Source organism: Puma concolor, chromosome C2, assembly GCF_028749965.1.
Source record: "Puma concolor isolate L17-30 chromosome C2, mPumCon1.1.hap2, whole genome shotgun sequence".
Taxonomy (NCBI): domain Eukaryota; kingdom Metazoa; phylum Chordata; class Mammalia; order Carnivora; family Felidae; genus Puma; species Puma concolor.
In genome coordinates this window covers 2,025,845-2,048,352 of record NC_141675.1, presented here as the reverse complement: position 1 = coordinate 2,048,352, position 22,508 = coordinate 2,025,845, and the positions used below count along the sequence as shown (strand labels likewise).

The following is a 22,508-nucleotide window of genomic DNA, read 5'->3' as shown; positions in this document are numbered from 1 at the left end:
TTCCCTTTTTCTGTATGGGTCTGTAAGTTATATGCCCTTTTACTAACCTCCTAGTGGTTACACTGGAGATTATGTATTCCTCCCTGACTTTTTAATATTACTTTCACCCTCTTCTCCAACAATACAACTTAAAAATACTTAAAATACTGTGTATTGGGGCACCCGGGTGGCTCAGTTAGTTAAATGTCTGACGTTGGCTCGGGTCGTGATCTCGCAGTTCATGAATTTGAGCCCCACGTCCGCCTCTGTGCTGACGGCTCAGAGCCTGGAGCCTGCTTCGGATTCTGTGCCTCCCTCTCTCTCTGCCCCTCCACTGCTCATGTTGTTTCTCTCTCTCTCTCTCTCTTAAAAATAAACGTAAAAAATTAAAATACTATATATTAACATACTTAAAACACTTCCTGACTTATATGCCACTTAGTGTTTAGTACTATTATTCTTGCTTTATATAATTACACAATTTCAATTTACCCCTATGGTTACTCTTTCTATTCATTTCTTTTTTGAATCTCCAGGCTTCCACCTGTAACTACTGTCCTCTTGCCTGAATATTAGCCTCTAGGGTTTCTTTTAGTGCGGGTCTGACATAATGAATTTTTTCACTTTTTGTCTGTCTGAAAATGTCTTTATTTTACTTTTATTCCTGGAAGATATGTTCACTGGGTATAAAATTCTAGGTTGGCAACAATTTTCTTTCAGCACTTTGAAAGTATCATTCAACTGTTTTGGGGTTTTCATTGTCCATTTATTGTCGCTCCTTGGAAGGTACCCCTTCTTATTACTACTTTTAATATTTTTCCTTCATATTATTAGATTCTTATCAGTTTCACCATGATGTGTCAAGTTGTGAATTTATTTGTCACACTCATGTTTTGAAGGGTTTCTTGAATCTGTGCCTGGATGTTTTTCCTCAGTTGTAGAGAAGTCTTTTCTTAAGTTTTAGATAATTGCTTTTGTTCCTTCTTTCAAAATTCCAATTACATATTTCTTTGCCTCTTACCCTTTCTTCTGTATTTTATCCTTTTTTCTTCTGTTTTTTTTTTTTTTTTTTTTTTTTTTTATTCTGGATACTTCCTGAAATATCTTCTGGTTCACTAATTTTCTCTTTGGGTTTTTTTTTTTTTTTTAATCAGCTATTAGATCTATCCACTATGCTCTTAATTTTAGTTACTGTATGTTTCACTTCTGGAGCTTCCACTTGGTTACTGTCATAGTTTTAGTCTTTTGTCAAAATTCTCCTTGTGTCTTCTGTATCTTTGAACATTTGAAAAGTTATTTTAAGTCTGCATCTACCAATGCTAATATCTAGAGCTTCTATTCGCTATCTTTTTTCTGGTTGCCTTGTCTCCTTATGTAACTGGTTAGGTTATATTATGTGGCAGGGTGCCCGGGTGGCTTAGTCAGTTAAGTGTCTGACTTCGGCTCACATCACCATCTCACGGTTTATGAGTTCGGGCCCCGTGTCGGGCTCTGTGCTGACAGCTCAGAGCCTGGAGCCTGCTTCGGATTCTGTGTCTCCCTCTCTCTCTGCCCCTCCTCCGCTCACATCTGTGTCTCTCTCTGTCTCAAAAATAAATAAACATTAAAAAAAATTTTTTTAATGTTATATTGTGTGGCAAATCGTATTTTTCCTAAAATTGTTTGAGGAAATACATTGCCTAGGATAATGTCATCCTTCTAGAGAGGATGTTTACAATCAGTTCCACTAGCTATATGGGACACTGGAGCTCCAGTATCATCTCAAGCCACACTCATGGCTCCAGAAGATTTTAAGCCACGCTGCAGTTCCCGTGAGGGCCTGCATACGTCTTCCAGTTTACTCTTACTCCTGGGGTACAGCCCTGGAATGCCCCAGCCCAAAGCAAACGACTCCACAGGACCTGCCTACGCAAAACCTGAATTCCAATGTCTGTCCTAGTCCTATGAAGCTATGTAAATTGCCGCTCGGTTTTGTTCAGTCATCCTTTATGGAATGCACAAAGGCTTCCAGGAGGCGAGTGGCCCCCAATTTTGGATTCACCACTTTAGGGCTCCATCTCCCTCTGGGTTTATGTGTATAGTCAACTGAAATCCATGGAGACACAGATCACATGAACTGTACGTTTATTATGCCATCAATTGTAAGACGTGCCATACATTTAATAATTGGCCTTCAGGGTAGAGGGCGGATGGCTGAAATGTATGTATTGATGATCAGATACTCCTTGGTTCCAGAAACATCAAAATAGTTTTATTTTTAATACGTCGTGTTGTAAATCTATCAAGGAAGTATGTTTGCTACAAAGAAATATCATCTAAGCAATGTAGAGATCTACTAATATGTCCTAACACCATACCGCAAACCCAGAGAGGACAGACCTTTCCAAAGACCCACTCCTGATCTGTAAAGCCTGGGAGACCTAAGCCTGGCTTCAAACTGGCTCTTCGGAATTCCTAAACACCCTGGTTATCTGATGTAATGACAGTAACAACGTTATGAAAAATATTCACACTTAACTACGTTGTGGAAATATGCATGCACAGGACCCACTTTGTCTGCCCAGAACCCGGATGTAAAATGTAAGGCAGAGAGAGCCACGGTTCCAGATTCACTGAAAAGCTTTGGGGGTAGCCTTAGCGGACTTCTTTGTCCAACTGCTGCTTCACGTGTGGCCCAATTGGAAATGTAAGTCAGCCCGGTTGTGTGTGTTGTCTATGGCCATCTGCCAGCCCGTCCTCAAGGTTATTATCAACCAAAGTAGTTGTTGGAGCCCGCTCCGCTCGCTCACATTCTTGTGGCATGAAGGAGACAGGAATGGCCCCTGCCTTTTCTGAGTATGACTAAAGAAGCAGTGACCAGAACTAATGGGAAGTTTTCTCCCGGCTGGCCACAAGAATCATTTCTCCGCAAGGATTCCTTTGGTCAGGAACTGAGGGCCCGAGGGGAATGGCTTGCCTCCGATCTGTGATGTCTAGGGCCTGAGCTGGGAAGACCCAGAAGCTGGCAAGAACTCAACAGCTGGGGGACAAGAATCACGGAGAGACACCTTCACTGGCATCTCTGGCAGTCGATGCTGGCTATGGACCGGGACCCCGGTTGGGGCTATCGGTGAGGGCACCTCTGTGGGGCATCTCCCTGTGGCCTGGACTTCCTCACAGCATGGCCCTCTCAGGATAGGCAGACGTCTCACATGACACGTCAAAAGTGAGTGTCCCAGGAATCTGGGCATGGATTTTTCCGACCTAACCTCAGGAGTCACATGGTAGCACTCTTGCTGTATTCTATTGGTCCAGGCCATTCTATGCTGTGCCTGATTTAAAGGGAGAGGACACAGACCCGGCTCTCCATGGGAGTAACACGAAAGAACTCGTTCCCATCCGCCTATTCGCAGGTATGTAGACGAACCCCCACAGGGAAAGAAGAGATCAAGGGTATACACCGAACAGTTAACAGCCATTACCTCTGAGGTGGGGAAGAAGAGAGAAACTCAGTTTGAACTTTACACATGTCTGTATTACTTGAACTTTTCACAAGCACGTACTAGTTTTGTGACTTAGAAAGAAACTCGACACAACAAAGTCAGGGGGGAATACGGTGACAGAACTCCAGAAACGTGTTTTTATTTGAGAACTGAAAACAAGAATGTGCCTGAAGCCACTGCCCCCTGGCCTTGGCCCATCCTGGCACCTCAAAACGGTGACCGAGCCCCCACAGGAGCCCCGGCGGGGGAGCGGGGGTGCGAGGGAAGGAGAGCTCTCCCCAGCGTGCCTGACTCACCCCAGGGTGCCATCCGCCAACCAGCCCGTGGTGCACACCGCAAAGGCACAATCCTGGACCACCCTCCGCAGCTCGTCCGCAGACACCAGGTGCGCACCCCTGCTCCTGCAGGAAAGCCGGGCCGCCTCCAGCTCCAGGCCGCGCGAGCCGTTCTCAGATTCCAGCACAAACAGCTTCCCTGTGTGGGGACAGGCACGAACACGGGCTTACCCCAGGATCCACGGGGTTGAACCTCAGCACACTCAGTCTGTGGCAGACACGGGTCGCAGCTGTGGTTTCCTGCTGGCCGCGAGTCCCCAGCGAGCAGCGACCCCCCCCCACTGTACTCGTCCCGGGACGAGGTGACGACACTTACTTTGGTGCTTTTGCCTGTCTTACGCTCCTGTCGCCTTTAATGACTTCTTTTTGGTTTTAAGTTTCTTTTCTTTTTTTTTTTTAATTTTTTTTTTTTAACATTTTATTTATTTTTGAGACCGGGAGAGACAGAGCATGAACAGGGGAGGGTCAGAGAGAGGGAGACACAGAATCTGAAACAGGCTCCAGGCTCTGAGCTGTCAGCACAGAGCCCGATGAGGGGCTCGAACCCATGGACCGTGAGATCATGACCTGAGCCGAAGTCGGACGCTTAACCGACTGAGCCACCCAGGCGCCCTAAGTTTATTTTCTTAGAGAGAGACAGAGACAGCGCAAGGAGGGGAGGGGCAGAGAGAGAGAGAGAGGGAGAGAATCCCAAGCAGGTTCTGTGCTGCGAGAACAGAGCCTTGATCCGGGGCTCAAACTCCCGAACCACGAGATCATGACCTGAGCTGAAACCAGGAGCCTGAGGCTTCACTGACGGAGCCACCCAGGTGCCCTGCTCCTGTCTCCTTTAAAACAAAATTAACCATCTGCTTTGCATGCTTCTCTGGACACACCCTTGAAACCTTCCTTTTTCAAAACTATTTTACAAACACCGTGTCATAAGGCCCAGCGTCCTAGTTGTCCCGGGCAGCTGGGCAGTCGGTGTCCAGGGGACGGACGTCGGACTCGGGTCTGCCTTCTTCTGCCTGCCCTGGCCCCGGGGGGACCCCGTACACGGCAGGCCGCTTCCCCTCTCCTTGTCTCAGAACATCATCGGGCCCGTCCCGCACTTGTGCGGGCTGCCTCTTGTCCCGGGCCGGACGGGACAGCGGAGGCCACGTCCGGGGCACCGCGGCTTCCCGTAGCACCTCGGTAAACGGGCGTGCAGCGAGCCTCAAAAACGTGGGACAGGTGAGCGCCATGGGAACAGGAAACCAGGCAGAGGAGGAAGCTGAGTCTGAAGGCAAAAGAGAGCTTTCGGCAAGAAACTCATGGCGGAGGAGGGAGGGAGCACTGTGGTCTCTGGGAGCCTCCTGCAGAGGTGAAGCAGTGCCTGGGAAAACCCTGTCGGGTTTAAGGTAGGGGGCAGGAAAAATCCCGGTTAGAATGAGACACTTCGCTTCCCTCTTTTGGCAAAATTATCACACTGTGTTGATTTTATTGGAATGAGACACGTCAGCTGTGATCAGTTCTGAGATAATTATAATAAATACGATAAGCCCTCAGCTTTGGGATCAAAGCCGTGAGGAAAATTAAAAAGTGTTTCACACGAAACGTATCTGTAGGTGACTCGTCCTCCCTTAGACTCGGTGCCAGTGTGCAGTACACGGTCTGAACAACTGTACTCGATGGCCCTGCCTGAAGAAGCATGTGCCCCAAGACACTTCTGTGTCAATGGCATTTGCCTCAGTGGGAAAAAATATTAGGAAAATTAACTGATGCGCTGATAGTCAACCCCTTGAACGAGGGGGACAAAAGGGAAAGCCCAGGGCGCACATGAGGCAGAGAAGGCGACAGGCCTCTCCTCTCCTCTCCACCACCATCACACCCGCAGGTAAATACACAAAGCTGGGACCCTGAGGGGTTTAGCTCTCAGGATAAGAGTGACCGAGGATAAACAGTACTCCCTCCCCTCATTCTCAAGGGACCGTGGGAAGAGTTGTCTGAGTGCCACATACCCAAGCGCTAATACTCAGTGGGAAATGTCACCCTGACAAAAACTGACGTCTAAGATACTTTAAGCCGTGAATTTAGCTTAAAGTGGCTTGAGGCCGACATTTATCGACACCTGGTAGGAACAAAGGGAAATCTTGTCTGGAGGGAAAAAAATATCTTCATCGTAGGCTTCGGGAAATCCCATGCAAATATTCTTTCAAAGGCAATGACCACAACACTAAAACACGGCTAAGTGTTCAGGAGACGAGGCACCACGAGTGAGAAACAACATTCACAGTGTCCAGCAGAAACTGACCTAAAGGTACATCTGATAGTGTTAGTAATAGGCACAGATCATAAAACAATGATAATTACCACATTTAAAGGAAGAAAAGACAAGTCTGAAAATATCTGCAAAGAAGAGAAAACGACAAAAAGGGGCTTCGCTGAACTGCAAAAGAACCAGGTAGGACTTCTAGAAATAAAGTCACAGTGATAAATCAAAAATGCAGTGGATGCTTTTGGCTGCATGTCAGACACAATCGAACAAAGAACTTATCCTTGGGGCGCCCGGGTGGCTCGGTGTTTGACTTCGACTCAGGTCATGATCTCACAGGTCATGAGTTCGAGCCCCATGTCGGGCTCTCTGCGGACAGCTCGGATTCTGTGTCTCCCTCTCTCTCTGCCCCTCCCCCGCTCACACTCTGTCTCTCTCTCTCAAAAATAAAATAAAAACATTAAAAAAATTTTAAAAAAGAACTTATCCTTGAAACAGAAGTCAGAAGAAATCATTCAAAAGGTAGTAGAGAGACAAAAAAGATGGAAAATAGTAAGTTAATAAAAAGACATAAAGGAAAGAATGAGATTCCAGAAGTAAATCTCCACGTTGACAGTCAACTGATTTTCAACAAGGGTGATCGAGACCACCCAATGGGAAAAGAAGAATCTTTTCAAGAAACGGTGCTGGAACAACTCAACAGGCACGTGCAAAAGAGTGAAGCTGGACTCCCGCCTCACCCTCTACACAATAATTCACTCAAAGTGAATCAAAGGCCTAAATGGAAGAGCTAACACCGTAACACTGAAGAGAAAACATAGGAAATCTTTGTGATCTTGGATGATGCTATGGTTTCCTAGATAGAACACCAAGAGCACAAACAACTGAGGAGAAAATATACAAACTGAACTTCATCAAATTAAAAACGTTGTGCTTCAGAGAACAAAATCAATAAAGCGAAAAGACAACCCACAGAACGAAAGAACATTTCTGCAAATACACATCTAGTAAGAAACTCGTATATAGAGTGGGTAAGGAACTCCCACAACCCAACAACAATTAAAGAGACCAAGCAACCTGAGTACAAATGGGCCAAGGACTTGAAAAGGTCTTTCTCCAAAGAAGCCATACAAACGGCCAAGAGCACATTGCCGACGTTGCTAACCATCAGGGAAATGAAATCAAAACTACAATTAAATACCACTTCAGGGGCGCCTGGGTGGCTCAGTCGGTTGGGCGTCCGACTTCGGCTCAGGTCATGATCTCGCGGTCCGTGAGTTCGAGCCCCGCGTCGGGCTCTGGGCTGACAGCTCAGAGCCTGGAGCCTGTTTCGGATTCTGTGTCTCCCTCTCTCTCTGACCCTCCCCCGTTCGTGCTCTGTCTCTCTCTGTCTCAAAAATGAATAAATGTTAAAAAAAATTAAAAAAAAAATAAATACCACTTCATGCTCACTAAGATGGCTACTAATAAAAAAGAAACGACAGAAAATAACAGGGTTGGCAGATAGGTAGGGAAAAAATATCGAACGTGTATGCATTGCTGGTGGGATGGTGAAGTATGATTCACAACAACCATTTGCGGAAGCAACCAGAGTGTCCATCAACAGATGAACGGGTAAACAAAATGTGGTATAAAACACAAAGGAATATTAATTATCCTTAAAGAGAAGGAAAATTTGACAGATGCTACAACATGGATAAGTCTTGAAGACATTATATTAAGTGAAGTAAGTTAGTCAAATTCATAGAGAGAAAAAATAGAATGGGGGTTACCAGGGGCTGGGGTGGGGACGGTAGAGAATTAATGCTTAATGGGAATGGAGTTTCGGGTAGGAAAGATGAAAAAGCCCTGGAAACGGATGGTGGTGACAGGTGTATACCCATGTGAATGTACTCAAATGCCACAGAATTGCACACTTAAAAATGGCTAAAACGGGCAAAGGATCTGAATAGACATCTTTAAAGAAACGGCCAATAAGCACACGAAAAGATGCTCAACGTTATCGGCCGACAGCAAAATGCAAATCAAAACCACAAGGAGATGTTACTTCCTATCCAGTAGGATGGCTATCATCAAAAAGACATTTTTTGACATAAGTGATGGTGAGGAAGTGGGTAGAGTGGAACCCTCAAACGCTGCTGGTGGGAACAGAGAAGGATGCAGCTGCTTGGAAAACCATCTAGCATCTCAAAAGTTGATAGCAGTTTCTCCTAGAGTTACCACGTGACCCAGCAGTCATACTCTTAGGTGAATACCCAAGAGAACTGAAAACACATGTTTATATAAAAGCTTCTGTATATGCACTGGATGTTATGTGTAAGTGACGAATCATTGGGTTCTCCTCTAGAAACCAACACTACACTGTACATTAACTAACCTGAATTTAAATAAGTGAATAAAAAAAAAAGAAACTTCCGTATGAATGTTCCTAGCAGCGTCATTTATAATAAATAATAAATTAAGTCCACAATTATAAAACTGTGTGTATAATAGCCAAAAGGTAGGGTCCACCCAATGACCATCAACTGATAACTGGATCAGCAAAGTACAGTCTGAATAGCCACACGAAAGAATATTATTTGGCAGTGAAATGAAATGAAGCCTTGACACATGCTACAAATGGATACAAACATTATGCGAAGGGAAAGCAGCCAGTCACAGAAGTTCACACATTGCATGAGTCCATTTACATGAAATGTCCAAAACAGGCAAAGTCACAGACACAGGAAGTAGTTGCCTAGGGGTTGGGGGGTTGAGGAGAAACAAGTAAATAAATGCCAATGGGAATAGGGTTTATCTGGGGGCAAAAAAAATGTTCTAAAATTGTGCACAGTGATTCATAACTTGGTGAGCATGCTAAAGACCAGTGAATCACATGCTTTAAAAGGGCAAATTGTACAGTATATGAATCATATTTCAATAAAGCTGTTATTAAAAAAGCCATTGCTAGAGAGGAACAGGTTCTGTTATGACAGTTATTTCATGAGTAATGTAAAATAATTTTGAACAAATAAATAACAACTCTAGACTAGAAAAAGGCAATATTAATAAAACTACAGGGAGAATTGGAAAAAATCCACAGTGCTTATGAAAATTTTAACCACTGGCCTCCTCAGGAATCGATGAAACAGGAAAAAAACTGGAAAGAACATATAAGATTTAAGCAACAAAATTAACACACTTGATGTAAGGACTGATGCACAATATGGCAAGGTATAGAATGCACATTCAGTATAGACACACAAAGGACATTTATAAAACTGATCAAATACTGAGCTTCAAGACAAATCAAAAAACATTTCAAGACTCAAATCATACAAAGCATATTAAAAAAAATTTTTTAAATGTTTTTATTTATTTTTGAAGGAGAGACATGAGCAGAGCATGAGCAGGGGAGGGGCAGAGAGAGAGGGAGACACAGAATCCGAAGCAGGCTCCAGGCTCTGAGCTGTCTGCACACAGCCCAACATGGGGCTCGAACCCACAAACTGTGAGATCATGACCTGAGCCGAAGCTGGACGTTCAACCTACAGAGCCACCCAGGTGCCCCTATACAAAGCATATTTTTTTTTTAAATTTTTTTTTTTTTTTTCAACGTTTATTTATTTTTGGGACAGAGAGAGACAGAGCATGAACGGGGGAGGGGCAGAGAGAGAGGGAGACACAGAATCGGAAACAGGCTCCAGGCTCCGAGCCATCAGCCCAGAGCCCGACGCGGGGCTCGAACTCACGGACCGCGAGATCGTGACCTGGCTGAAGTCGGACGCTTAACCGACTGCGCCACCCAGGCGCCCCACAAAGCATATTTTTAAACGACAACACAAACAACCTAAAATGACTTGTTTTATTTGTCAAACACTTATACAGTGTTTACTATGGGTAAGCACTTTATAAATTGCTTTATAAATATTGCTTTATAAATATTGCTTTATAAATATTCCTTTATAAATTGCTTTATAAATATTAAATTAACCCTTATAACAACTCTGTGATGCAGGTGTTATTATTGTCCTTATTTATAGTTAAGATTTGGTATGAATTATTTGTCCAAGATCACACAGCTGGGATACAAAACCAGGCATTTTGGCTGTATCTCAAAGTTCCTAACCACTGTATTATATATATTGCCTCTCAATAGCAAAGTAATAACTAGGAAAATCCCCTTGTGGATGGAAATTACAAAATATACTTCTAAATGAACGATGGGTTCAAAGAAAACCACAATTCAAACAAAACATTTTTATGCAAGTGACAAAAACTTGTGGGGAAACTAAAGTAGTATTTAAGGGACATTTGTAGCCTCAAATGATCATATTACAAAAGAAGAGTTGTTGATAACCAATGATTTAGTTTCTTATCTTAAAAACATAGAACATAAAATTAAAGCTTCTAAAGAAGTAGAAGCAGGGAAATAACAAAGATAGGACAGAAATCAACGAAATAGAAAGCAGATGTACAATAGAGGAAATAGAGCCAAAAATTGTTTTTCTAAAGAATGATAAAATTGATAAATCCTTAGCAAAACTGATCAAGACAAAAAGAGAAAATGCAAATGACCAATATCAAGAATGAAAGGGGACATTACTACAGATCCCATGGACACTGAAAAGATAGTAAGCGATTATTATGTTATATATGCCAGTACATCTGACAATTTAGATGAAATGGACAAATTTCATAAAACAAACTTAGCAAAACTGACCCAAAATGAATAAGAAATCTGAATGTGTCTTTACCTACTGAAGAAATTAAGGGGCACCTGGCTGGCTCAATGGTGGAGCATGTGACTCGATCTCAGGGTCTTCAGTTTGAGCCCCATACTGGGTGTGGAGATTATAAATAAATAAACTTAAAAAAAATAAATTAAATTCATCATTTAAAAATCTTCCCATGAGAAAAACTTCAAACACATATGACCTCACTACCAAACACTAAGCAAAACAAAACAAAACAACAGCTCACCTTGCAGCCACCTTTTTAGACAACAGTGGAGGGAACAACTTCCCCACTTATTTTAGAAATCACCATAATACTGACGTCAACACTTGACAAGAATATTACAAGAAATGAAAATTACAGGCCAATATATCTCATGAATGTAGAGTCAGTAACCGTAAATCTGTTTCTTACTCCAGGCTCAGCTCTAGGTCATCTCTTTTCACTACGAAATGTTTCTCTAGGATTCTATCCACACACATGGCTTCATACCTTACACAGATGACTCACCTTTTTGTCTTTAGTCCAGACCCTTCCCACTGACCCCAGCCACCTCTACACACCTCCACCCTCTCTCGCCTGCACAACTCAAATGGCATCCTATATGGTCTCTCTCTCTATCCAGTCTTGCCCTGGTCCCATCCATTCTTCCCACATCACCATCAGGGCAATCTTTTCAAAATGCAAATCTTATTAGCCATTCTACCACTGGAAATCATCCAATGACTTCCTTCCCTTTTTTGGATTCAAAAGAAACTTTGTCTATGACGCCCCACCTCATTACACCCACTCCAATTTTCCTAGCATCATTTCAAACCATTTCCACCTCGGACTCGTGACTCCAGCCACTCTGTCTCTTATCACATGGCCCGTTTTCCCTGCTCACAGATTTTGTGTGTGTGTGTGTACGTGCTATTCTCTACCCAGACACCTGTTCTTCCCCCTCTTTGCCTAGTCAATTCTTATTCCTCTCTCAGATCCTAATGCACCAAACCAGAATCTCCTGGTACAGGCTCCCATAGTACCTCTGTCCTTTAATTTAATCACTTATCAAAATCACAAGTTCACATTTTATTCACATAATGATTTGCTTACCGACTAACCCATTGGATGTTAAACTCCCTAATAGCAAGGACCTATTTCCCCTCACTATTCTATCCCCAACAGCAAGGATTGTACCTAGCATATGATAGATGCTCAATCAATTATCTGTTGCATTAATGAATCTTTTCCTATAATCATTACCCAAACACAATTAATTTCCATTCAGTCAATGTGAAAAGTTCTCAGTTCAAAAGTATTTTAAAAGCACAGTAGAAAAAAGGGGGAAAAATACAGGGGTAGATCTCTCTAATATAGGAGATGCCTATCTCATTAGTCAAATGCAAACTAAATGTTTTTCATTTGAATTTATCTCACTGACATTTTGTAATGAGTCCATGGAGGTTTTAATAACTCCAAGTCTCGGGGCGCCTGGGTGGCTCAGTCGGTTGAGCGTCCGACTTCGGCTCAGGTCACAATCTCACAGTCCGTGAGTTCGAGCCCCGCATCAGGCTCTGGGCTGATGGCTCAGAGCCTGGAGCCTGCTTCCGATTCTGTGTCTCCCTCTCTCTCTGCCCCTCCCCCGTTCATGCTCTGTCTCTCTCTGTCCCAAAAATAAATAAACGTTAAAAAAAAAAAATAACTCCAAGTCTCTCTCCAGATGTCTGTGACACATCAAGTCTAGCTGAATGTTTCTTCTTCCTTCCACCACTGTAGAACACAAATAACGAAATGTGGAAAGCGAAGGTCGTTAAACATATATTTCGTAGGGAAGAGAATCCTTTCATAATATAGATTATAATTCTTCAATGGCTCTGTTATAAAAGTTGGAACTCAGTAAATGGAGTTTCTTGAAAGTAAGTGTACTTAGGGAAGCAGGGAGAGGAAAGAAAGGAGAAGGGAGAAACAGAGGCATTTCTGGCAAGGGATAACCAGAAAAAGAGCTGTGGTGTTTCTGTTTCTCTCTCCTTGTCCAATGATATTTCTGCCTTCGAGTTTCTAGGACCCACACTAAGCCAGATAGGCACAAAAAAGCTGATCCGTATGCACTTAGCATTCCACTTAAGCAGTTATAATAGGGTGAACCTCTAAAGCGTCGTGGATTCAGAAGTACTTCTTTAAAACGAATTAAAGTTGGTACAATACTATACGTTCTTCAAAAGTCGATACTAACTCCTATTTATTCCACTTGCATTCATCAGGCAAAAAATACTATAGTAAAAAATTAACAGTGGGTTGGCTGCTAATAGGTATGGGATTCCGGTTCGGCGGATGGAAATGTTCAGGAGTCAGTGGTGATGATGGGACAATGCAATCAATGTGCGAGCTCCACTGATTATAAATGTTTAAATGGTAAATTTTACACGGACTGCATCTCAATGAAAAAAAAAACCCAACAGTCTTCAGGAGGAACCTTCAAAGTTAAAAACGTTTTCTTTTCTAACACTCTGAGGCTATGAAGAAATAAGACATTCATCCTTAATTAGGAGCAAAGGGCTCTGCAAGCTGGCACTTCGGACAAAAGCACCAAGATTCTAAGATCGTATCCGGAGGTGTTTTTTCTCCCTTTCCCCCTTTCCCTAACCACCACGCCTCTTTCTGGCAAGCCCACTCCTTTCACTGGGAATTGTTTACTCAAAAAGCAACGACGTTTAAAAATACACAAAGCATCCCGAATCAGCCAAGGGTTTTTCTTCTTCATCAATCCAATCTGTCCCAAGCTTGGACTTTCTAGAAACTGCTCATGGATGTGAGAACTGCTGTCTTCTTTCCTCCCAGATCCTCCTGCACCAAGTCAATGGAGTTTTGTCCCAAAATGAAAATACAGCTGAATTAGCTTTTCAAAATGTAGCCGAGATAAGGCTCTGATCCCGCCAATTTAAGGGAGGCGCTGAAAGCTGAATTCAGGTTAAAAAAAAAAAAAAAAAAAAAAAAAAAAAGCAAAGAAACAAACAAACAAAACCAAAAAAGCGGGCCGATTCTCACAACCTGCAAGAACCTGTTTCTTGCCTATTTCTGCGGCCTCGCGTCACACGACATCCTCACCTCGCACGCTCGGCTCCAGCCACTCTTTAATCCCATCTCCCCTGCCCGTCACAGGGCCTTTGCACATGCCACTTCCCCCGGGCAAGGCACTCTCCTCTCCCCTTTGCCTGCTGATTCCTATACTCATCTTTCCGATGTTCTTGGACCAAGACAAACTAGCCGGTAGCCTTGTCAGCCTCGCCGCCGGGAGCCCCTTGAACGGACGAGGAAAAGCAGGTCTCCGCAGAGGCGGCTCCGGGGCGCCCTAGACGTGACTTCACCGCAAAGTCCTCTCATGACGACCTTCGGAAGGCCAGGCTTTCTCGGGTGCTCGGGGAGGGGTCGGGAGCCAGGGTGGGGGGGGGGGCGAGAGGGGACCCGGAGGTCGGCGGAGGGCCGCGGGGGGCACCCCCGCGCGCCGCCTCGCCCCCCGCGGGCCCCGCGCACACTCACCGTCCGCCCGCACGCACACGCTCGGCAGCCCCAGCAGCAGCAGCAGCGCCGCGGCCCAGAGCGGGGCGCGGGGGCCGCGTCCCTCGGCGGCCATGGTCGCGGGCGTCCGGGCGCCGCGGGCTGGAGCGCGGGCTGCCCCGCGTGGGCGCCGCTCGGCCGTGCGCGCTGCGCTCTGCTCTGCTCGGCCGTGCGCGCCCCGCGCGTCCCGGGGAGGAGCGCGCCGAGCCCCGGGGAGGCCGGGCGCCCGGAGCCGCCGCGCGGGGGCCCCCAGCTCCCGTGGGGGGGGGTGTCGTCCGAGGCGCCGGGGAGGCGGCTGGACGCGCGGCTCCGCCTTCGCGCCGGGCACCTGGAGGTCTCGGCACCGCCGGAGGCTGCGCCGCACGCCGAGCTCGCGGGGCGCCGCCGGGGCGGAGGGCGAGGGCGCGGGGAGGCGGGGAGAGCCGAGCGCCGGCCGCAGGGACCCCCCCTTCCCCCCCCCGCCTGCCTGCGGGGGGGCCGTCGGCCAAAGGGGGACGCGGTCTGGCGGCCTGACCCCGGGAGGAGGGTCCGAGCCCGAACGCCCAGGTCTGCGCTCTGCCCCGGGACTTTGCGGCTCGCCCCCGCCCCGCCTCCCCGAGGAGGAACACGGTGGTGGAAAAGGGCCTCCAGCCAGCTCGCCCCAAGGAGCCAGGCGCACGCAGCCGCGAGACCCCTCCGACGGCGTGGCTGCAAAGGCCCTGCGGGGGGGCATCTTCGGCCGCCTCCCTCACGTCCCCAGGTGCGCCCAGCATTTCTCCAAGGCGCTGGGGGCGGTTGTCGCCCTCGTTGCGCCTCCCAAGCCAGGGCTCCTCCACCTGGACGGGGCCTGGAACTCGCGGTCCGTTAGGGGCTGGGATTCACCTGCTGAAGCGTCCTGCCGAATTCTGCCGCAGGAGTCCCTGCCCTCAGTTGCTTCCTCTTCCCGGTTCGCCCCCCCCCCCCCCCCCCCCCCCCGTGTCCTAGCATCGGCCTCCCGCGGTGGGCGAAGGCGGGTTTGCGTTCTTCACGCGTGCAATGATAAAGATCCGTGTTGTAACTCGGGCCCCGTGGCGCCGGACGGTTTACCAGTCCCTTGCGCCTTCGCGTCCTGGTCAGACGTGCCCACGGCGTGCCTGCCCCCGAGCTGGACCCGGTAGCAGGGAGGCTTGGTCCTGAAAACGCTCAGACCGGAGTAACACAGGTACGTAAGGAGGACGAACAAATGGTTGGTACTCAAAGGAACACATGCTTGGCCCCAGGACAATGCGCTAGGACGCAGACGCTGAAAGACTACTTTTTAAGGTGAAAACTGGGATTTGGGGTCCCTGGGTGCTCAGTTGGTTAAGCGGCTGACTCTTGACTTCTGCTCAGGTCATGATCTCACCGGTGCGGGAGATCAAGCTGGCTCTGTGCTTGGGATGCTCTCTCCCTTTCTTTGTGCTCCTTCCCAGGTCACATGCTCTCTCTCAAGTGAACAAACACCAAAAACAAAACAAAACAAAACAAAATCCACGGGGATTTGAACCCACACCTGATTTACTACAGGCATCATTTTTCAGCTCATAGAATTTTTGAAGTCTAGGGAAAAGATGTGTCCTCTCCTTGTTCCTCCCCGGATGTCAACTACAAGGCTATTATTAATAGTGAGTAATTCCTTTACGAATAAAACTTTGCTTTCAAAATACAAATACTCTGGGGTGTTAAATGCAGTGAGGCCTGACAACCATTCACATGTGAGTGTAAATTAATTTACTTAGTCACTTCTCTTCTAACAGCTATATGGTAGGCTAAGGAGTGGAACTTCACATGTCTGGGTTGTAGGGGACCTTTTAAAGCCTGATTATTGCTGAGAATGGAGGGGAGGGGCCAGGAGGCCCCTGCAGGAGCTACTCACTGACTTTCTTGGGAGCCCCACCACTTATGTGTTTACAGTAGTCAATTGGCTATTGCTGTCTAATCCTAATGACACTTCAAAGTTGGTCTATTTTCAGATGCATCTTGGCTTGTCCCAATCTGGGGAGACGGCGTGCTCTGAAGGTTTGGTACAGCTGATTAGAAAACCATTCGGACTTTTCATGCAAAGTTAAATATCCACCTCTCCTGTAACACAGAATTCTGCTTCTAGATGTATATCCAAAAGAAATAAAACTTATGTCCACACACAAAAAACTTGTACACAAATTTCATAGCAGCTTTATCCACAACCATTACAAGTTGGAAGCAACCCAAACGTCATCAACAGATGAACAGAAACCCAAACCGCATTGTGGTCACACAATGGAATACTATTTAGCAATCAGAGGAATGAAATACTGGTACACTCAGTAATGTGGTCACTGAGGGAAAGAAGCCTTCCACAGAGCTCGAACTCACAAACGTTCGACACGGGGCTCGAACTCACAAACCGTGAGATTGTGACCTGAGCCGAAGTCAGACGCTCAACCGACTGAGCCACCCGGGCGCCCCGCTGAAGTATTTGTCCAGACCTTAATAGCAAATACGGAACATTCCCACTCGTCAGAAGCTCCTTTGTGTTCCTACCCTGTCAAAGGCACCCACAGTATTTACTGTCACCACAGACCAGTTTTGCCCCTCTTGAGCTTTGTTTGAATGGAATCATAAAGTACAAACAGATCTTGCTTCAGTCAGAAGTAGGAAGCGGTCACAACTTTGAGGCCCGAGGGCAGGAGGGGAGGTGGAGGTGTTAGCAAAACCCAGCAAGGGCCGTTGCCACGAAAGAGGCTTCCCGAAGGGGACGTTAGCCGTAGGTAGCAGAACAAAATCCCTGCCACTTGTCTGGTAGGAAGGGCGTGGGGCAGAAAATACCCCAACATCTCTGTCCTCCGCCCTTTGGATTCCTCCTGATGCCTCCTGTTGGCTGAGCCATTTGATAGGTGGAGGGGAAAGGAACACAGGTACCAGCGTCCTTAGAGGTCATGGTCTCGGTGCAGACTTGGCCAGAGGAGGGCGGAAAACGGAGCTGGAGACACAGTCGGAAAACAACCAGTAGGTCTATCTAGCTTTTTCATTCATTGGGATGAAGAAAATGCAAAATAAAACTGAAGTGCTATCAGTTTCAGTATGTGAATTCATTCATATTCTCACCCGGAGATACACTGTAGTATTAGCCACCATCCGTGGTTATTGTCGCATAAGTGCTGTTTCACATAAAAGGCAAGTGGCAGAAGCAGACAATGATAAACTGTGGATGCTACAGTCCCCACTTCCGCAACTGGCCATGGGCCCTTATTTGACGATCATTGCAATGTTCCCCCATTCGAGTCTATGAGCCTCTTGGCCTGCATGACTGTTTTCTTTTAACCGGTGAGCGGGACCCACACTTTCATTCGTACTAGAGGATCTTTATTTGTTTATTCATTATCTTATTCGTTTATTCGTTTGCCTTGGTTTCTCATGGACTGTTGTCATTGGACATGGGAGCTGTCTGGGATCTGGACAGTCTTTCATGCCATATTATGTAGCAGCAACACAACCTCCCCTTGGTAGTCAGGACCAATCACCAGCCAGTAGGGTGACCTTCTTCTGTGCCGGTTGGAGAGCAATCTTTGCTTCCAAGTTACTGGCACATGCCTGAGTGTTTACTGGTGGAAATATTTCTCCTTTGCCCACCCAAACCTCCCGAGTCACGAATCTAAATGTCTTGGGGATGCTATGCAAAACCTTGGCAGGTGGATTATTATATATAATGCATGGGAGGTCATTGCCACTTCCACTCCTTGGTTTTTAGACGGCGTCTTCTGTCTGTAAGAGAAATGGCCCCACGTATCGGCTGGTGGTTTAAGACATATGCTGTATCTGGGCAAATGCCCTCCTCTCTCAAGGTGTTGTCACCAGCTAGTGACCTCACGTTTCTATGAAGCCACCCGCTTCTGAGTAGTGAGGCATATAGTAAAAACAGATGTGGCTGGAGTAAGAGGCACCTGACAACTAGAGAACGGGTCCAATTCTCAAGGTGTCAGCCTGATTATTAAGGAAACCCTCTCCATTGAATGCCCCTGGGTGGGTGGGTGGGGGGCGGTTAGTCTACATATATATTCACAGGCTGCCAATTCCAATAGGTCCATACGGCTATCCTTATTACTGGCCTTTCAGTCTTGAACTTTTCAGGTCTTTGACCAACTATTTTAGGTACGATCCATAAATCAGTGTGGATTCATGAGTAAGGCCACCGGTCATGGAAACCAAAGTTTCACCCATTGGGAGGATTTTCTTTTGCTTTCTTTTTTTTTTTCATTGTGGTAAAATATACTTAACACAAAATGTACCACTTTAATCATCGTCAGTGTGCGCTCTGTGATATTAAGTACATTCATGTTGTGGTGCAACCCTCACCGCCATCCATCTCCAGAAAATCTTCAGCATCCCTAACTGAAACTTCGTACCCATTGAACAATAAATCCAATTTCCTCAGCACCCCCAGCCCTGGCAACCACTCTTGTACTTTTGGTCTCTCTAGATTTGACTGTTCCAGGTGCCCCATGTAAATGGAATCGTACAATGTCTGTCCTGTGTCACTACTGATTTTTAGTGCTGGACCAGAGTGGGGAAGGTTAGTGCCATGCTGTGGACACTCAAGGGTAAAGCAGGCCCAAGGATTTTCCTCCTCTGTGAAGTGAAACTCCACATGAGTCCACAGGTGTGGGCTGGGGTGGAGGAAGCAGAACAGTAAGTGCCATGGAAATCTGAGCCACCGGCTCATCAATTTACTTGTCCCTTCCAGGCCCACTGATGTATATACCATTTCCATTTGAGAGTGGAATTCTGCTATACATTTCACAATAGCTCATTCATAAAACCAGCTAAGGTCTCACACTCACGTGATACCTGTGGTCAAGGAGCCCGATAGCAGGATACAAAGTGCTTATCAAATGGAGAGTAGTTGATTCAACTCTGACACTCTAGGGGTCTCCATTGCCCTTCTGCTAGCTGGTGTGCCCAAGCACCGTAAGGCATCCGTATCTCAAAGTATTGTGCCTTTTGTGACATGAGGCCAAGGTGGCAAGGCAGTTTGTACTGAAACCTGGTTGCTACAAAGTTCCCTCTTGCTATGAACTGCTTTCAAAACTATAAGCCTTATGGGTTTATACACAGTAACTGGTCCCAAAACCTTTGTAACTTTTTATTCATGCTGGCAGTACACACGTATCGATTTATCCCTAAATACAGCTCGGAGATATCACAATGAAAATCTCCTACTATCCTCGCTAGGTGAAAGCAAATGGCTTCTGATTGTGTTTGCTGATGGAATTAAAAATAAACCATTTACTTGGTTAATAACCACCTAACAGGTGCCCAAGCCTATATTGATTTATTCTAGTAAGGACAGTATTCCTGGACATGTATCAATACCTAATTCTTTTGAAGATAAGCCACTAACATTTCCCAAAGTCTTCTGGCTTCTGCTCCGGCAAACAGGAAAGAAACACCGAATGACCAAATGTCCCGGTTCCTTCCTCTTGCTCGTCACTGTTGTCCCAGTATGCCATCCAATTTCGTATTTGACCCGGGTGTTTCATTTTCTGAAGAAATATCATCAAGAGTAGACTCAACATAGGGGCGCCTGGGTGGCTTGGTCGGTTAAGCATCCGACTTCGGCTCAGGTCATGATCTCCCGGTCCATGAGTTCGAGCCCCGCGTCGGGCTCTGTGCTGACAGCTCAGAGGCTGGAGCCTGCTTCGGATGCTGTGTCTCCCTCTCTCTGACCCTCCCCCGTTCATGCTCTGTCTCTCTCTGTCTCAAAAATAAATAAACGTTAAAAAAAAATTAAAAAAAAAAAAAAAGAGTAGACTCAACATAAGCCAAAATGATCGTCCTCAATCTTGCACTTCGGGTTTGTGAATGTTCTCATCTAATAGTGTGTGAGATAGGGGCGCCTGGGTGGCTCAGTTGGTTGAGCGTCCAACTTCAGCCCGGGTCATGATCTCGTGGTTTGTGGGTTTGAGCCCCGCATCAGGCTCTGTGCTGGCAGCTCGGAGCCTGGAGCCTGCTTCGGATTCTGTCTCCCTCTTTCTCTGCCCCTCCCTGGCTCACACTCTGTCTGTCTACCTCTCTCTCAAAAAAAATAAAAAAAAAACATTAAAAAAAAAAATAGTGTGTGAGATGCATGTACCGTTCCGGCTTGAAAAGTGATTAACCGTGAAAGCTAACCAGTGGCCCATCTCATTTTCCCCGGCCTTTTTCTGATGCCATGTCACCAGCTTCTCCCTTTCAAGGACAGTATGAAGAACCATCAGTTACATCATCGAGTGCGCTCAGACATGGGTGGCTAGCGACAGCTTACTCCTTATGGTCTGTGGTCATGGCGGGAAAAGTATTCAAAGCTCCCGCCAGCCACCAGTCAGTTTAAGATGCATGAGGCCACCAGTCAGCAGGTCAGTGGGGAAAGTGGGACATTCTAGTTTAGGTTTATGTGCAATATGTGCAGAAAATGAAGGCTGAGGAATTCAGGCCTGGAGCACTTCGTGTGTAGCTTAAATAGTCTTGCTACTCAGAATGATCATTTATTGTATGGTGCAAATCTTCAACTACTTAGTCATTTATTTTATTTTTGGTAACTATTTTGCAATAAATCCTTTTGGTGGCAATGAATTTTAAGAAGGAAACACATATTTAATGAAAAGTACTGTATTTCCCTTTCTCAAGATAGTTAGTAATGAACACGTAGGTTACCCAAAATATTTGTCAATATTTACCAACCATCACGGACCTGAGAAATATCACGGACAACATGAAAATCAGAACACATGAATCTGCTAAGGAAGAATCGGCAATCATTTCAAAAGTTTGAAGACAACATTTTAACAGGTACAATATCCATTCACATATCATTCTATGAAACGTGACTTTTCTATTCAAATGACTTTTCTTTTAAATTAATTTCTTTCATTCTATTTCAAGTTTTCTTGTGCACATACGTTGATTCCATCGATGCCTAAATGATGCCCGTTTCACATGGTGTTATCAGATACTTTAAATAGAAAATAAGTCTACTCCAATAATGGTCCAATTTTTTTCACCAACTGTATGCATGAAATCAGAATAAATTTTTTGGAAGCTCAATTCTGTCAAAAGATAACATCTGACATTATTTAAAGGCTATCGTAAATTGTTTTATTTTTTTCTGGTGATTATATAAATACCAATAAATAATATCCACACTAAATTAAGAAACCTCTGGATGTTTCTAGAATTCTTGAATACATTATGATGCCCATATAATCCATAATTTCAAACAAGCCGTGGTATCCTGTAGACCTGGGGAATTTGCTTGGATTATTTGTTTATTATTGAGTATATTTGACATATAACATTGTATACATTTAAGGTGTACAAAATGTCATTTTGATACATTTATATCTTGAAATATCATAGCCTTTGTTCTATATTATCACATTCCGTAATCATGGTGCAGTATTGTTGTCCATATGCTTTAAACAGTGCATTCCATCACTGTGGATACATTTATATCTTGTAATATCATAGCCTTTGTTCTAGATTATCACATTCCGTAATCATGGTGCAGTATTGTTGTCCATATTCTTTAAACAGTGCATGTTCCATCACTGTGGCTTACTCACTACTTGTTGAAGTTTGTGCCCTTAAACAACATCAATCTTCTTTCCACCCCCAACTTATATACTTATATCATTTATTCGATGTTTCCTCCCTCTGTCAAATCTCTTCTTTTGGATTTCCTTTTTTTTTTTTTTTTTTAATTTGAGAGAGAGAGAGAGAGCGTGCTTGCGAACATGCACGGTGGGGCATGGTGGGTGGGGGCAGTGGGGGGCAGGGGAGAGAGAGAGAGAGGGGCAGGGGAGAGGTGGGGGGCAGGGGAGAGAGAGAGAGAGGGGCAGGGGAGAGGTGGGGGGCAGGGGAGAGAGAGAGAAGGAGAGAGAATCCTAAGCAGGCTCCACACTCAGTGTGGAGTCCAACAAGGGGCTGGATCCTGCGGCCCTGGGATCATGACCTGAGCCAAAATCAAGAGCTGGATGGCCACCCGACTGAACCACCCAGGCGCCCCTCTTCTTTCGGATTTCCTACTTTTAATCTCCTGGGATCATTCTTTTATTTTATTATTTTTTCTCCCTAAAGTTATGAGGATGGCTGAACACATGATCCCCAACACTAGACAGGTAAGATTGATAGCAGGTTTTTTTTTTTTTTAATGTTTATCTGTTTTTGAGAGAGAGAGCAAGCACATGAGCGAGCGAGGGAGGGGCAGAGAGA

The 22,508-nt window shown here is 45.6% G+C and overlaps 1 protein-coding gene across 1 annotated transcript in view; it reads right to left on the bottom strand.

The window, feature by feature from the left end:
- The window catches only part of SUSD5 (sushi domain containing 5), a 54,652-nt gene extending 39,643 nt beyond the window's left edge, over positions 1–15,009 (bottom strand). Inside the window, exons 1-2 of the mRNA XM_086720339.1 lie at positions 14,265–15,009; positions 3,758–3,935 (exon numbers count right to left, since the gene is read on the bottom strand). Coding sequence (XP_086576465.1) covers positions 3,758–3,935; positions 14,265–14,994 — 908 coding nt within the window. The 5' untranslated portion in view covers positions 14,995–15,009. The remainder of the gene's footprint in view (positions 1–3,757; positions 3,936–14,264) is intronic.
- Positions 15,010–22,508: the final 7,499 nt, after the last annotated feature.